This window comes from Dipodomys ordii, unplaced genomic scaffold (genome assembly GCF_000151885.1).
Source record: "Dipodomys ordii isolate 6190 unplaced genomic scaffold, Dord_2.0 Scaffold10, whole genome shotgun sequence".
NCBI classification, from domain to species: Eukaryota; Metazoa; Chordata; class Mammalia; order Rodentia; family Heteromyidae; genus Dipodomys; species Dipodomys ordii.
The window spans coordinates 26,075,159-26,092,742 of record NW_012267226.1 but is presented as its reverse complement, the minus strand read 5'-3'; the positions used below and the strand labels follow the sequence as shown (position 1 = coordinate 26,092,742).

The 17,584-nt window shown below is 44.5% G+C and overlaps 2 protein-coding genes across 2 annotated transcripts in view; one reads left to right on the top strand and one right to left on the bottom strand.

Moving 5' to 3' along the window:
• The window catches only part of Amotl1 (angiomotin like 1), a 65,659-nt gene extending 63,583 nt beyond the window's left edge, over positions 1-2,076 (top strand). Inside the window, 2 exon segments of the mRNA XM_013009540.1 lie at positions 636-921; positions 1,663-2,076. Coding sequence (XP_012864994.1) covers positions 636-921; positions 1,663-1,754 — 378 coding nt within the window. The 3' untranslated portion in view covers positions 1,755-2,076.
• Positions 2,077-8,084: 6,008 nt separating this feature from the next.
• Cwc15 (CWC15 spliceosome-associated protein) lies at positions 8,085-17,474 on the bottom strand. Its single transcript, XM_013009860.1, has 6 exons — positions 17,334-17,474; positions 16,658-16,770; positions 15,685-15,767; positions 13,638-13,745; positions 11,215-11,333; positions 8,085-8,481 (listed from the first exon to the last, which is right to left on the bottom strand). The coding sequence occupies exons 1-6, from the start codon at positions 17,462-17,464 to the stop codon at positions 8,352-8,354; spliced, it is 684 nt and encodes a 227-aa protein (XP_012865314.1). The 5' UTR covers positions 17,465-17,474; the 3' UTR covers positions 8,085-8,351.
• Positions 17,475-17,584: the final 110 nt, after the last annotated feature.

Here is a 17,584-nt window from a genome sequence, read left to right as displayed (position 1 = left end):
TAAGACAGGACCAGAGAAGCATTCTAAGTCTTCTGAAGCGCAGGACTTCTGTCCAGTCATGCTGCATAAGACAGGACCAGAGAAGCATTCTAAGTTTTCTGAAGCACAGGATTTCTGTCCGGTCCTGCTGCATAAGACAGGACCAGAGAAGCATTCTAAGTTTTCTGAAGCACAGGACTTCTGTCCAGTCCTTCTGCACAAGGCAGGCACAGTCTCCGAAAGCTCTGCAGAAATCTCCCACCCCTCATTCTCTGGCTCTGAGCACCTCTTTTCTGCTTTCTCTCAACCCTGTTGTCCCTTCTCCAATGGCAACAGGCTGAGTACAGCCCTTCCCAGTGGTTTTGTCCCGTGAATAATTTTATTCTACAGTTTATATTTAACCAGTTTGTTTTACAACACCTCTTGACCCCCTCCAAAAAAGTAAGTGTACATTTTAGAGACCAAACTGAGTCCTTTCTGCTTTTACTCTCTGTGTTTGTAAGTGCTTGGATAATAAATCATTGAGTGAATTAAGCACTCCGGAGTCAAGAACGAAACCTCAAAGATTAGGATTTTTTTTTGGTTGTTTTTAGAGAGAGGGAAGGGAGAAGCAAAGGGAAGGGGCAGGGGAGGGGGAGGGGGAGGGCGGAACACAGAACGCCACTGGCAGCGCGGTTCTGCCCTCAGGGTTGCTGCTTGGGAAGGAGCACCAGGAGCACGCCCCTGCCGCCCTGCTGCCCACCTCTCCAGCCCCCGCCTCGGCCGGCAGCAGCGCCCACGCCAAGACAGGCAGCAAGGACAGCAGCACCCAGACCGACAGGGGTGCCCAACCGCTGTGGCCCAGCATGGCCTCCCTCCCCGGCCGTGGCAGACTGAGCACAACCCCTTCCCACAGCCCTCTCCTGAAACACCTAGCCGCCAAGGGGTCTGCAGAAAAGCCAGGTACGTGGCAGCGTCCCCACCAGGGCCCCCTGTGGCACAGGAGAAGGGGTCTGATGGGAGCTGAGCACGCTTCAGTCAGGCTCATGCCAACACCCTTAGGCTGTGTGTAGACGCTTGTAACTTGCCACGTGTGAAATGGGCACACTCCTCGCCTCCACCTTGGTGGGGTGTGTCAGGTTCACAGACATTGCCTTCAAGGTTCTGAATGCCAAGGGCTCACGTCTCCTGCTGGAGATGTGCCCGTTTCTAAGCAGGGCAAGGAGTATATGAAGGGCACAGGCAGCTCTAAGAGGTGGGGTGAGGCGCGCCGGTACAAAGCCCCAGCTTCATCAACACCATGGTTCTCGTTGTTGTGCTAGCACTGAGGCTTGAATTCGGCCTACACTCTTGCTGGACTTACTCCAATCAGGGATTGAACTCTACCACTTGAGCCATACCTCTAGTCCTGCCTTTTCTACTGGTTAATTGGAAGTTAGTCTTTTAGATTTCCCTGCCAGGGCTGGCTCCCACCTGTCATCTTTAGATCACAGCCTCTTGAGTAGCTAGAATTAAAGGTTCAAACCACCAGAGTCTGGCCTGATTGCTTTTATTTGCATTTGAGTCCTGTCACTCAGCTTTTCCTTTTCCCTGGTTATCCACGTAAACCCGTGGCCTTCCCTAGGTATATACCGTGATGAAGGACACTTCTGGGTGAAATGAAATCACATTAAAGGGTGCTGATATGTTTCTTCCATTTGACAGAGAACTCTTCTGGTCATGGAAGAGGCCGGATCAGCAGTTTGCTGCATAAGATGGAGTTTCCCGATGGAGAGATGATGGAAGTTCTCATCTAACGGCCACCCACTTTGTACCTGAAATCTGACAAACAAGAGAGAAAAGAAAGATCAAGATGGTGGCAGATCGGAAACCAGGAAAGGCATTGTCAAAGATTCCCGATTATAAGAATACTCTTTATAATGTTACAGAGAACAGGAAGCCTGCATGACTGCGGAGAGAAGAGAATGCTGTGGATTCTGTTACATACAGTGGAAGAGGAGATGTGTGTGGGTTTGGAGACAAAGTTCAGAAGAAATAGGAAATGGAGTTTAACGTTGTAGGTGGGATGCTCTGGCTTTAAGCTGATAAACCCGAACCTGGATGTTCCTTGGAATACCACATTTTCCTTGCTTCTTTGCATGTTTAATTTAAGAAGAACCTGCTAGAAATACCTAGAGCTCATCTTGGCGTAATTCAGCGTCCCTGTGCCATTGTGGGATATTTTCTAAGTGAGTGGGGTGGGGGTAAGAAGCCTCCAGGGATGGAGATCATCATCTCATTGCCTGCTTGGTTTTCAGGTGGTTACAAGGCTTCTTAGATTTTCTGGACTAAACAGTATTTTTTAAACAGAATAGCATTATGGTCTTGATCTTCTTCCATCCTAACTTCTCTCAGTTTATCTCTGTCTCCACTTTGTTCTTTTTAATTTTACTTTTTATTATGCGCTTTTTTTTTTTTTTTTGGTCTGCGTATATGTCCCTTAGGCTTGGACCTCGAGGACATATCTGAACTGGTCACCCTTTCGTTCCTGATACATCTGATCGTGGCCAGTAGGACAAAGCTGCACACCGGCTTCCCGCCACTGCCTCCTCGGTGCCAGGCTGGGCTGCTCCCGGCCTCCTCCTGTGAACCGAGGCGGGTGGGCGAGGAGAAGACTCACTGTGACACCTTGCATCAAGATCATGGCTCTGGCTTTCTTCTTCTATGCGAGCTGTCTTGCAAGGGGATATTCTTTCTACCCCATTGCATTTTTTTCAAGATAGCACTGCAGGAAATGGATGGTCGTTTGCCAGCAGTTGCTTTGGTGGCCTTCAGATCTCTTCAGGTTCCCCGCCCACATTCCTGCATGAGGGGCTGGGTAGCGGCCTCACACCCCTTCCCTCGATCCGTTGTCTGCTTGGTGTGGAGGAGCACACAGGCTTCCCTGCTCACGGGCTTTGAAAGCAGTCAGACCAGTAGATACACAGCATGCTTAGGGTTTTCCAGGTTATAGATGTGAGACAGAAGTGCCACAGAAATAAGCCAGGACCGTTAAGAGTGTGGGTCTCTTGTACCTTTGCTGTGATGTTTTGCATGCGACTTCAGAGGCCTTGGCTAGGAGATGCTGGTTCAGAGAAGAGAACTGAAATAGGTAATGGGGTACTGAATTTTCTCTCTCAATGTGTTTTTCCAAGATCCTTTTCTTGTGCCTTCTTAGAAGAAAGAAAGGAAGCAAACAAGGAAGGGCAAGTCCGAAGTCTGAGACTTTAACCTCTTAAAATACTGAAGGCAACACTAGTTAGGGCACTTTGCGTGGATAGTCTGTTTTAGGACTGGTCTTTGGAGTGTAACCTGAGTGAAGTTATGGTTGCCTCAAAGTGAGGGTGTAGAAGGAAGACAGATTGAGGCCAGAGGAGAGGAGAGGAAGCAATGGCCGTGGCCAGCCAGCCTGGGCCCGATGGGGGATCGGGGTTGACCGCCTCAAGCTCTGCGCTGAGGTGCGTTCGGAGCTGTGTGCTGCCTGCTCTCGAGCTCTTAGGGTCTCACATCCAGCAGCAGATGACTGCGCACACCTGAGCACTGGGCTTGCTGCAGGCTTGGGGTGGGGACAGCACAAGCGGCCTCACCCGCAGGACACAGGGTTAGTATGGAGTGGATGGGGATGAGGTGGAGGGGCCCTGTCCACTCCCCCACCACTCTTCATGAGGCGTGTGGTTCAAACTCTTTCCAAGTAATGTTGAGGACAAACTAGAAAGCATCTATGGATGCCCCTCTCATGTGTCCAACAGGTATGAGCGGAACTGCGGCCCAGTTTCACCAGAACCCTCTTGCTGGTCCTACTAAATTATCAAGCGTTTTGGTTGTCAGAAGTTCGATGGGGACATGAACATTTTTCAGGGGTTCTAACTACAATAGTGCTGTGGGCTTTTGTCCATCTTTTTTTTTTTTAACCTTAACCTAGTAAGATTTCTTCTTGAGAAAAGGCATCTATAGCTTCTTTTTTGGGACACACCTCCTGTTAAGCTAAGGGCTTCAGTCATTTTGTCCTCATACTTTTTTTAATCTGTAAGAAGTGAGAATACAGTTGCTGAGCATCTGCTCTGAGCTCTGGAAGTATGCAGCATCTTGCCTCCTTGTGCTCTGGGAAGAGCACATTTCGTGGAATGTGGTGCATAGTTCTCTGGGAGCCGGGGAGCAGGTACAAGTTTATTCTCCTGACTTGACTGAGCAGGTGCAGACGCAGCTCAAAAGGTTAAATCCTTTCTCAGCTCTTCACAGGCAGGAGAAGCTGCGTTTTAAAGCAAAGGCCTAGAAGGGAAGCTGTAACTATGGAGATAACAGCCTCAAGTAAGGCATGTAATACCATGCGCGCCTGGGCTGTGTCCTACATGTGTGATGTGTATGTGTCACACGCACACACGGCTGCCACACCTTCCAGAGCCCAAGAAATAAGACTAGACACAGAACTTCTAGAATTGCCCATCAATACTAGGCGTGAATGTTTCTCTTTGTGTTCTATTATAAGCACAACCACAGACTATATCAAAAATTATATCCAAAGTCTTGGTCATCTTGATTTTCTCAAGGGACATCTGATCATAGAACTTGAGAGTACTGTGTCAGGGTGAAGGACAAAAGCTTTGGCTTTGAGTAAAGGTATGTCAAAACAATTCTGCTTTAACCTCGAGTGGGCTTTCTGGCGAGTTCAGTGTCTGCATGCTGCCAGCATCACACCGAGATATGAGAAGTGGTTGGATCAGGAGTCTTGACAGTCACTTTACTTCATTGATGATTCTGTAGACAACAAACATGACTGTCTGTAGGTCCATAAAACTAAGTTGCCAGGAAAACCACATCATTTGCCAAAAACCTTACAGCATTTGCAGAACGTATTCTGAGCATTTTCTTCTCACTATTCTTTCTGCTTCCGAGAAGCTGATGGCCAAAGGGTATAGAAGTCAGCATGCCCACCCATGCCTGGAGCTCATGGTGGCCTTGCTCCTAAGCTTTGGCTGGCAGGGGAGGAAGTGGTGGAGATTCCCTATTTAAGAACCGAGAATGTAGCTGGGCGCCGGTGGCTCACGCCTGTAATCCTAGCTACTCAGGAGGCTGAGATCTGAGGATCACGGTTCAAAGCCAGCCAGTCTCACAGGAAAGTCTGTGAGACTCTTACTTCCAATAAGCCATTAGAAAACCAGAAGTGGTGCTGTGGCTCAAGCGGTAGAGAGCTGGCCTTGAGCTGAAGAGCACAGGGACAGCGTCCAGACCCAGAGTTCAAGCCCCATGACTGACAAAAAAAAAAAGGAACTGAGAAGGTTACCCTTTAGAACTCATAGGAATTTGACTCTGCAATGCGACAGGGGCAGAGATCTAGATAGTTGCTCCAAATAGATTCTGAGCTTGGAACAGAGAATCTAGTAGTTCTACTGCCAGTGGAAGAAACTCCAAATGTCCCTCGTGGAGAAGTGGCTGGGTACCTTTATGCCAAGTACTGATGCATGGATAATCTTTCCCTGCTGGCAGCCTTCTGAATCTGAGATTTGCAAGGGAAGATTGAGGTCCTGGGAGACAAAGAGAGGAGAGTAAGAGTTGAGAAGATTGTTGAGGCAGAGAGCTCCCATGTAGACTCTAGAAAGCTGTGCTGAGTAGAGATGCTTTCTCTAAAACCCAGATATTTTGCTTTGCATCTGTACTGCAGTAAGCAGTGTGTGTTTCTGAGGTCTTCCTTACTTCTAAGCGAAGAAATCTGGTGGCCATTGTGAACTGGGGTCTCCTGAGTAGTGAGGGCTTTAAGAAGCCAGAGAACAGCCAGCCGCCAACAGCTTCTCCATACCTGAGGCAGACATGAAAAAGGCTTCTGTGCTTTATAAATGTTGACTTTATTGTTTTGCTGATTTGTGTTTAAGTGATCTCTATTTCATGTAAGTGTTGCTGAAGTATTTGCCTCTGGTCTGTGGCTCCATGGAAGATGAGCAGATAATTAAGAAGTTACCGGAAGTTAGTCAAGCCGGGAGCATGCAGACTTGCCCCCTTCACGAAGCTAATACATTTCTCTTGGAATTAATGGGCAGCTTTTCCTTTTAAGTAGTGAACCTGTTTTTCAGTTAGTAATTGAATTATCTATCAGGATATGTATGGGTGCGAGGTGTGGCTGTAGGGACTTGAGTAGCATTTCTTACTCTAAGGGCTTCATCTTACCCTCTTTGGGGTTATTACTACAGTACTGCCCAAGTAATAAAAACATTTGGAAATTCCTCTATTAGAGTGGCCTTCAGGGTCTGCTTCAGTTTCCCTTCGCAGGGAAAAATCTTCATCCTTTGAGGATAGATTTAAGCTCTGGAAACAATCCTAAATTGCTGAATGTTTGCATGAATAGATACAGATAGCAGTGAAGGTAAGTCACCATTTTTAAGAAGCCTCTTGGTATGAGTATGTTATAGTGGAAGAAGAGTGCTCAGGGGCAACTTCTAGAAGAGTTATCTGGCCTTGTCTCTGGTCTGAATATCCAGTAGGTATTTTGTAAAGCCAGTCGTACTTGAGTGCCTGTTGTCATGTTTGCGGTGGTCATGGAACGTGGCTTCCTTGCAGGATTGAGCACTGCCCTCTGTGTAAGGCAGTGTGTAGCGCAGCGTTTTCTTGTATCAGCTCCTGCTGTTTTGATGCTCAGTATGTTAAATGTGATTTTGCCCAGGATTCTGCTTTTGGATAGATGCCTGTATTTATTACAAGTCAGATTTATCCAGTGTTTGAGGGCGGGGCAGAGGAGGCTCTTGCACATCTGCGTAAAGTTCTGTGAAACAGGGTGAGTGCAAGTGCCTGATTCAGCGGTGGATGGAAGTCTCGGTGCCACGTCCTCTTCGCCTGCTGTGTGTGCCGTCCTGCTCTAGGCATGTATTCTAGCAAGCCCTGCTGATCTAGGCAGGTAACCTCTGGCATCTTTGTGTGGCTGGCCTCCACTGAGAGGTGTACCAGTCTGTACAGAGCTGGGGAGTACAAGAACAGATGTGGATACTGTTGTCAGCCAAAGATTTTCCTTTTCTGTGCTGCTTAAACTTGTGCCTTAATCTTGTAATATAATAAATGGATAAAGTAGCAAAGCGGATCCTCTTCCCTCCTTGATTTTCTCTTGAAGCTCCAATGCTGGGTGCCTCTGGAATGTTCCACCGTGCAGCACAGCAGCAGCTGCACCCGGGCTAGTCTTCCACTCCTGGGTGAGCTTCAGGTGCTGAGCAAGTGTCATGCTGCCGCTGCCCAAGCTCTCTGGGCCTCCTGATGCAGAGAAAGCAGTATGGGCTGTCTCTTCTCAACATAGACCAGCTCTTGAAGGGGATTCTGGATTCAGAGCCTGTTGGTGGATACCAGGATGGCTCTGCTGCAGGGGTTTGCCAGTCAGACTAGAGAACAGGGGAGCTTTAAACTGGCGAGATTTGGGCTAGGGCCTCAGTGACTGAAGCAAAACAGCACAGCATCACACTGAAGGCCCTCAGAGCCGAGACCCTGTCATCCCTGGCTAAGAGGGACTGTGTCTTGCTTTCTAGTGGTCCCTTTTTCCACAGAACCTTTCCTACTTTTCCTGGCCGCCACACGGAAGAGCTCACCAAGGCTGTGAAGTAGGCATCCCTAATCTTCCGGAACTCTTGGATGTGATGTGCATGGTGGTATGATGGGCATCAGAGCCCAGCACTACCTGACCCAGACACCATGAACTTGCATGTGAAAGGTGAGTGGGCCCAGGGAAGACAGTTGGTTTCTTGTCTGTACTGATTTTGGCTGAACATCTTCATGCCCTCAGCATAAAGGGCCAGCATTTGCAGGTTCCCCGCCCCCTCCACTCAGGAATCCTAAGGAAACTGCTGGAGATCACATGGGACCACCCAGGATACTTCTGGGAGACAGCACAGCGTAGCAAGCTGTCAGGCCTCTCTCGCAGGGCTCCACATTCCTGGGAAGGTGCCAGGGCAAGAAACTGCCCCCACCTCCTAAAAGTTATAGCACCACTGGATAAAGATCAGGCGTTTAACACAGCTGCCTGCAGGGGAAGTGAGGAGAGGAAAAAAAACCACACATAAAGGCATTTTTCTTTGAAATGAAATTATGCAACATTTTATGAAATGTCTAAGTCACAACAAAAAGGACACGAATTAAGATACTTAAGATTAAAAATATTTATTACAAGCAGATTCATTTTCCCTATATTAAAAACAACACATGACTGGAAACACGCAGAGAATGGAAACTGCTAAAGCAATACTCAAGTAGTCCATCATCAAATGCAGTATCACTAAAGGAAGAGATATTTGGAACTTATAATTAGGGGGCTTATATACCATTTACACAGGGGAGAAGGAGAAAACACTACCAAAAACAGCCAAGCTGATCCATAACATTTTAGTGTTTAAGCACATAAAACTGTACTACTTAATGTATTTCTCCATGAACTTTTTATGAAATTCAGATCGCAGAGTATCATTTACAAATCGTTTGTCTTTCTTCTGATCGTCTACACCTTTTGCACAGTTCTTGAATACAACATCGTCATCCCACCTGAAGGGTAGAAGAAAAATGTGTGTGTCAGGAGACAAGAATACCATGTGCATGATTATTACACAAAAAGATGTTAAAATGCACAATACTTGACCCAAGGAAAACACAAAGTAATCTAGAATACATGTTGCTTTATTATAATGAGTGACAATTCCTAATAGGAACATACAAACTAATTTTGTTACTTATACTCTAGTAAATATTTATTTTTTCCTGTGTTTGTGTTTTGGCCCATCCTGGGGCCTGAGCTCTGGGCCTGAGCACTGTCCCTCACTCAGCTCTTTAGCTCAAAGCTAGTGCTGTATCACTTGAGCCACAGCGCCACTTCTGGCTTTTATGTGGTATTGAGGAATTGAACTCAGAGCCTCATGCATGCAAGGCAAGCACTCTACCACTGAGCCACCTTCCCAGCCCTCTAGTAAATATTTTCAAGAAATTTTTCTCTTAAAGAGTATCTGAATTTCTTTTAATTTTTTTCTTTTAAAGACATCTTGAATTCTAAAGAGAGAGAGTACACAGACCTACAGGCATGCTTGCTGTTTTCAGGTCAGACACAGACAGCATCAGTACCATGAGTACTAATGCACCCCAACTTGCTAGGGTGCAGGGCAGGTGACTGAGGATTTTACCCTCGTCATCATTTTGTAGTTATCCACCACAGTACTGACAAATTACTGTTGTTCTTGTTTTCTGAGATGGGGTGCATGCTGCATTCTTCTGCATCAAACCTCCTACTAAGTACTGGGATCCCTAAGTATATACCACTACACCTGGCTTGACACAGAACTACTAGGGCATAGCAATTAAGGGTCGTATATGACCCCTCATCTATGTTAGAACTCTTGACTGGATTTCACCAAGTATTAAAAGCCACACGTGCATGGGCTACAAAACACAGAACTCCAGAATATTATCTAGAATATAAACCCACACATGAAATACGAAATTGCACATGGGAAAACAGGTAAAGAACAGGAGCATCTTTGGAAAATAGTGTTGGTAAAGTCATCACAGCTGCAGTGCACAAAATGGGAAAAGCTCAGCAGAGCAGTATGACCAGGAAGGAAAAACTATGCAGCCTGGCATTCATACACTGTCACTGACAGGTTCTTCTGTGTACGCTCTCTGGAGCCTCCCCAGCACCAGACTCCTCTGTGCTGCTAAGTCACAGGGCTCGTTTTCCTTGCCCTGGCAGCAGTCTGGCCAGGATGGTCCTGCCTGGCTTTCAGATGCCAACTGCTGGGTATCCTTTCCCAACTACCCAGTTTTTAAAACTGACAAGGCCCAAGTACATCATCTCCAGTGCCGACTAACTTCAGAGACATGTCAAGTTACCCTCTCAAAAACGTATGTATCACCACCCCAAGGCTATGTTTTACACATGGATAAATGTAGATATAAACACCCCAAGGCTGTCCTATCTTCAATCTGCCTGCCCTGCCCCTCACCCCAATTAGCCTACATTCCTTCCCACTAGAGTTTTCTAAGGGCTCAAGTACAAACCTTGGAGTTTGGTCTTTAATAATTTGTCACTCTGTTAACAAATCCTGGCCTCTGCATCACAAGGGAACAGTTGTTGTTTTTTACTATGAATGAGTTAAGTAGCCACTGAAGGTTTACTCCAAAAACTTGTGACTTGATAATTGGATAGAATTAGGCCAAAGCCAAAGCCTGGAGTGAGGATGAAGAGGGAGCCACTGTGCAAGCAGAAGCAACACAGTGGTGCTGAAATACAACCCATGTAGAGAAGTCAGCAACATCTGCCAATTGCCTTAGACAAATAATGAGCTTCCTCTCCTTCAGCATCCTCTATAAGCGTTCATTTTACTCTTCTACACAATTCCACGTCTCAAGTACTTACACAATATTTACTATTCACATTCTCTTCTCAGCCCAGCCCTCCACAAACCAAGTACAGAGAAGTGCTAACATACAAGCCATCTTTACGTCAGCTCCAAGGCTGGCCTCCCCTGGCATTTAGAAACCTGTGTTCAGGTACCCTGTCAGTCCCTGTGCCTCTAGTGAATAATCAATGTGGTTGATACCCAACATTTACTCCCCTTTTTGCAGTTTGGACTTTGGTCCGTACTTGGCAGAAGCTGCCTAAAAGGACCAGTCTCAAAGGAAACTTTAGCACTGGGTCTCTAACGAGTGCCCTGAGCAGCAACACCACACACATTCAGATACATTTGCTTTGTTCTGTGTGACCTCTTGTGGGAAGAGACAGCATAAGAATCCAGCCACTGTGCTGTAGCTCAAGTGGTAGAGCACTCGCCTTGAGCTGAAAAGCTGAGGGACAGCGCCCAGGCCCAGAGTTCAAGCCCCACGACTGACGAAATAAATAAATAAAAATAAAATAAAATAAAAAAGAATCCAGCCTCTGCTTGTATCTCTCCTCCTTGTAAACAGGCATGTGTCTTGACTATGCTAGCCATAAAGACAGCCCTGTGGCAAGTCCCTCAAATCAACTCTTCTGCTGGATGCCTGAATGTGGAAGGTGGTCTCTGGGACTTAGACAAACTTTATGGTGTCATGGGGTCAGTTCACTACTGTCTTAGACCATTACGGAGTACACAGCTGGTTATTACAAGTATCTACTGAAAGTGAATTTATCTTCCTTCTTCTGACAAAAAGGGTATCAGTGAGGGTGAGGTTTTAAGATGCTTTACGTAATGCACCTTGCTGTACAACTCCCAACCATTACATATAAATCTAACCCCTTACTGCTAGTACCTTCTTTTAACTTTGAAGTTGGCCTGAGGCTGAGATGGGCCCGTGAGATTAAGAAGAGGGTTTCCACTCAGAATGTTCTCCATGCGAATCCTCTCCTCTTCTGCTTTTTGCTCTTGTTCCTGTCAAAGACAGCAGACTCAAGCTTGCTATGTTAACTGCATGCCCATTTTCATCAACAACACAAAAGGTCAGGATTGTATGAGAAAAGTTAAGTGTCAAGATAGGTTTCTCTCTCCTCCTCTCTCTTTTCTTTCTTGATTTCATTCCCTCATTTTGTTTCTTCCGGATTTTTAAGATACACAACAAAAGTCTCACCAAAATAATTTGGCCTAAAATTATTATAAGCCAAACTACCATGCAAACAACTGTATTCCATCAACATGCAACACCCATTCCATTATAATGTTACTTCTTCACTAGGTAAAAATTATTTTTCTTCACTTTTTTTTTAGAGACAGTCTTTCTAGGGAGTCTGAGCTGACCTCAACTCTTGATCCTCCTGGCTCAGCCTTCAAGGCCATGTGATTGTAGGTGTGCAGCACCACACTTGGCCTTGTTCTACTTTTATTTTGGCACTAGTTTCTTAATTTTTAGACCTATTGATAACATTATCTTACACTAAATATAAATCCCACTTTTTTGTGTTTGAAGGGTGACAAATTAGTGACAACAGATCAAAGAGAAAGAAACTGCATGGAACTGATTTGGAAATGAACCAGATCTTCCATATAAGTTCCTATCCTTTAATGCACAGGTATCAACACTGATTTCATTCTTATCTGGAGGTGAGAAGGTCCAACGTCACTCAAGATGAACAGCTTTCTAAAAACTTGTTTTCTTAAAAATTATACTGATATTTAAAAGCGTTAAGACATTTCTCTCCACGTTGTCAGAAAAGCAGTAGCTCAAGGACACAATGTACACAATATACTACTAATAATGGGTGAAACACAGGTCCTGGCCTTCCATTGTTATTTTAGTTACTTGACTGCCACAAAAAAGGAACCATCTCTTTCACAGTCAAATGCCAGGTACACTAGTGGCTGAACACCCAAATAGTCCCACTTTATCAGTTTGAGAATGAAATTCTGCCTCATCAAAGCTATACCTAGTCATTTATATATCATCGATGGCTGTTTTTGTAGTGTAATAGTTGAATAGTTCCAACAGGCTGTAAGATCCCAGCTTAACATATTTACTATGTAGCCCTTTCTTCACACATTAACTTGACACAGGCTACTCAGTTTGGAAATGTTCCTTTGGGACACCATTGAAAAAAAGCTGATAACAAAGGAAAAACAGAGATGAAAGAAATTAAACTGTCAGACAACTCCAAGAAATACCAATAATGCATGCTTCCTTGTTCAGCGAGATCAGACAAAGTATCCAGAGAATGTAAACTTCTTACCTCTGAATATATAGGCAAACTAAAAGAATCTGGAACAACTGCCTGCTACTGTTTTGGCAGGCTTTGAACTGTGATCCTCAGATCTTGACCTCCTGAGTAGTTAGGATTACAGGTATAGCCGGACGCAGGTGGCTCACGCCTGTCATCCTAGTTACTCAGGAGGCTGAGATATGAGGATCTCGGATCAAAGCCAGCCCGGGCAGGAAAGACCGTGAGACTCCTATCTCCAATAAACCACTAAAAACCGGAAGTGGTGCTGTGGCTCAAGTGGTAGAGCGCTCGCCTTGAGCTGAAGAGCTGAGGAACAGCGCCCAAGCCCAGAGTTCAAGCCCCATGACTGACCAAAAAAAAAAAAAAAAGATTATAGGTATGAGCCACCAGCACCTAGCCTTTTAAATCTGATTATTTTTATGACAGCTTAAACTTCTTAGTTTTGTTGGAAATTCTTTCTTAACTTACTCCTACTCAGTGTTAGAAGCTTTGAAGATAAGTAAGATACAGTAATAGTCTAAAAGCTCCTCACATCTCTTGCTTTTTCACTGAAGGCTGAAGCTCCCACTTGAGCCACAATTCCACTTCTAGCTTCTGGTGGTTCAATGAAGGTAAGCAAGCGTCTCTCTCAACTTCCTTGCCCAAGATAGCTTCGAGACAAAGTCCTCAAAACTCCTGCGTAGCTTGGATTATAATATGACCAACTCTTAATCTTGAGTTAGACCTCTCCCCCACACCCCACTATGCAATTACAATGTCTAAGGATATTCAGAAGTTATCAAATTTATTGACAAAATGTCTCATTTAGGCAAGAGATGTGTATAACTAATGTAAACTAAAACAAAAACAAAAAAATATTTTCAGTTTCAAGGACTGGGACGTATTAATAAACAAACCAGACAATCTCTGCAGAGCTTATATTCTAATGGAGGAAGACAAATTAAAATAAATTATAAGCTATGGTTGAAGATTAAAAAACATTTTGCTGTAGAATGTTTAAGATGGGAAGACACTTTGACTTTACCTTTCTGGCCTGCTCCTCAGCTCTTTCTTTTTTAATCTTTTCCAGTTCAGCTAGAAGTGCTGCAGTATCATCATCATCACTCTCCTCTTCAAAATCTTCATCTTCCTCCTAAAACAAAAACAGTGACAATTCAGGAGATTGGAGAGAAGATATACACTTAATTTTCTTCCCATAAAAATGAACTTACCAAATTAAATATAATATAATCACCAACCAACCAATCAAAATCAATAAAATCCAACAAAAGCTTATGAATTCTTAATATGCCAATCTCTGGTATCAGAGTATGTGCAAGTTTACATGGCCTAAAGATTTTTCTATAACAGTATTCAAACCAGAAAAGGACTATTTCATAATGAAACATATTGTCTATACCGTATACATCATCAAAATTTTTTTTTTGGGGGGGTCCGGTCGTGGGGCCTGAACTCTGGGCCTCACTGTCCCTCAGCTCTTCAGCTCAAGGCTAGTGCTCTACCACTTGAGCCACAGCTCCACTTCCGGCTTTTTTCTTTTTTCTTACGTGGTGCTGAGGAATGGAACCCAGGGCCTCATGCATGCAAGGCAAGCACTCTACCACTGAACCACCTTCCCAGCTCCTCATCAAATAATTTTATGCAATTCAAAGCAATTTTCATTTAGTAATTAAGTATAATCAAACATTCAAAATAGGCAATAAATTCCAAAACAAAATAATTTCAAACCAAGAGGCCAGGCAGGTGCAGTGGCTTTCAGATGCTGGTGGCTCACACCTAGAAGCCTAGCTACTCAGAAGGCTAAAGTTTCCCAGATCTATCTTCAATTAACTAAAAAACAAAACAAGAAACCTGGACTAACAGCATAGCTCAAATATTGGAGTGCTAACCATGAGCAAAAAAGCTAAGCATTTGCACAAGGCTGAGTTCAAACCCCAGTTACAAGCATTTTTTTTTCAAATACTTAAATTTCACGTAAAATTAAGCATCTTATTTTAAGGACTATATCTGTAAAGTCCAGAACTATTGACATACATGCATAAATGCCATCCACGTAAGCCACTCAGATTTTGTTAAATAGAAAAATGCAAATTTATGACTGTTGGGGCCCACTGAATTTTAATGTTAACTGCTGTGCTAATTTCTAACTAAAGGGTGGTGTTATCACTGAAGTCACACCTCTACTACTACAGTGCTAATGGTTAACCTGCTAGGTTACCCTCCTCTCTAGGAACAGAAGGAACCATTATACACACCATTTGTCTCTAGGGAACATCATTCCTAATGAGGAAGAGCCTGGGGCAGAGGGTCAGTTTGAGAGTACCTTTTTTTTTTTGGGGTCCCTTCATGGGGCCTGGGCGTTGTCCCTCAGCTCTTCAGCTCAAGGCTAGCGCTCTACCACTTGAGCCACAGTGCCACTTCCGACTTTTTTCTTTTTGCTTATGTGGTGCTGAGGAATTGAACCCAGGGCTTCATGCATGCAAAGCAAGCGCTCTACCACTGAGCCACCTTCCCAGCCCTGAGAGTACCTTGTAGTAGTAGCAGTCTAACCTGTCGGAGTCTTTGGGAACTAAGTATGTGCTCTAACAAATCGTTCTCCTATTTGATTCTATAGAGATTACACTTAAGTCTTATATTCTTTTTTTTTTTTGGGTCCGGTCGTGGGGCCTGAACTCTGGGCCTGGGCGCTGTCCCTCAGCTCTTCAGCTCAAGACTAGTGCTCTACCACTTGAGCCACAGCTCCACTTCCGGCTTTTTTCTTTTTGCTTATGTGGTGCTGAGGAATCAAACCCAGGGCCTCGAGCATGCAAGGCAAACGCTCTACCACTGAGCCACTTTCCCAGCCCTTAAGTCTTATATTCTTTCAATAGAACACTTTGTCTTAAAATCAAATGAGAGTTCAAGCCCCACGAAAAAAACCACTATTAAAATCAAATGATGTCAATGATACATCAGAATAGCATTAAATAAATATAGATCACCGCTTAATGCTAACAGTGTAAGAAAGCACCCCAGAAAAGCATGATGAATATGTTGCTCTAGAGGAATGAAAACAGAAAACGGGAACATACATCTGTTAGAGGGTCGTCCGCATCAAGGTTTGCAGCAGGAATCTGGTCTAACCGAGGCTTCTTTGACACCGAAGTTGTATGTTCTGGGAAAAACCAACATTATATAGCTTACTGATACAAGTGCTGCATTTCCTTTTTTCTCCGTTTTTATTGAGACAACATCTTGCTATGTGGCCCCTCAAATACTGGATCTTCCTGTCTCAAACTCCACGTGCTAGGGGGACAGGCATAGACCTCTGTGTGTCCAAATACAGGAAGCTAGAGGCACAAACAGCCCGTATTAAAAGTATTCCAATGGCAGGATCATACACCACATCCACAGTGACAGGAACATAAGCCTCTAGTAAATGCTTGTGGTTAAACAGTAAATTACAAAAGCATTACTACTACAACTGAGCCTCTCTGGTAGTTCAGGGAATAATTTTTTTTTCTTTTTTTTTTTGGGGGGGGGGGCTGGTCGTGGGGCTTGAACTCTGGGCCTGGGCGCTGTCTCTCAGCTCTTCAGCTCAAGGCTAGCGCTCTACCACTTGAGCCACAGCGCCACTTCTGGCTTTTTTTCTTTTTGTATATGTGGTGCTGAGGAATCGAACCCAGGGCCTTGAGCATGCAAGGCAAGCGCTCTACCACTGAGCCACCTTCCCAGCCCCATCAGGGAATAATTTTCATAGGCTGGACATGTAACAAAAATACAACTGACACTTCCAGATGCTCTCCAACAGTCAGCTGCAAAATTGACTCGGTAGACAGAAGAAACATTTTGTCTTGAGTTGAAATAGTTACTACATATTCTAATACAGAAATTTTACCATCACCAGTTTTTAAGAGAAAAAGTATGACAGCATACAAAAATGTTAACCCTTCCAATTAGCATGAAGAGTAATACAAGAAGTGAATTTAACCAAAGTGCAAATGATTACTACATGAAAGAAAACCTACATGATGTTATGAGACAAACATTTTGGACAGGTGGTACCTCGGTTTGGACGATCCCTATTTTTTTCTCTTGCAGCAGCTCGCTCTCTCTCTTCCAACTCTCTCCTGAAGTCACGGTTGCGAACCTCTTCAGGGGCATCCTGAGTAGTTTGTCTAACACAGAAAACAAACCAGGACAGAAGTATAACCTACACAGAAAAAAACCACATGGCTATAGCAAAAGACAATTTACAAATGCAACTATCTCCTCCAGTATAAAACAAGAGGACAAAACAATAACCTAATCTGAGTGTTGTTAACAGGCACTGTGATGTTTCGAGTATTTCAGAAAGTCCAAACTGAATCACATATTTGTTCCATGGGATGACTGCAGACTGCTTAACATGCCTTTCGTCTTTGTTTTTGTATCAAGTCAAGGGCTTGTGAACTAGTGCTGAGAATGTGTAGTCTCTCTGGAATACTACTATTCCACCTATGTACTGAAATTCCTGGTTAACGGAAATTCTGGGAGCACTTTAAAATTACAGAGCAAAATTTCACCACTAAAACTTCTCTTGTACTCCATTCCTATAAAAAGATGATCATGAGAACATTCTAGCATTCTACTGCTATGAAAACAACTAAGAGATGGAACTCAAACTTATCACACATCACGAGCATTCTACGTAACAGGTTGGGTCTTGTTCAGTGAACAAGATGAGATGCATCTTCTCTACCTGTACTTGATCTTTGTGTGAGAAGGAAGGTCTCGGCTTGAATACTGCTTCGAAAGCTGGCTCAGGTCACCTTCTCCTTTTCCTCTTCCACCCCGCGCCGGTTCAAAGGTGGGCCTGGCGGCGGTAGTCATCTTTTCTGCTCTGAGGAGGAACAGTTCCTGAGTTACTCACTGCCGTCTACCCTTCCGGACGGCTTTTCACGGCTCACGGCCCCCAGAGCGGCCTGGTTCTCAGGAACAGGCCGTGCGGGG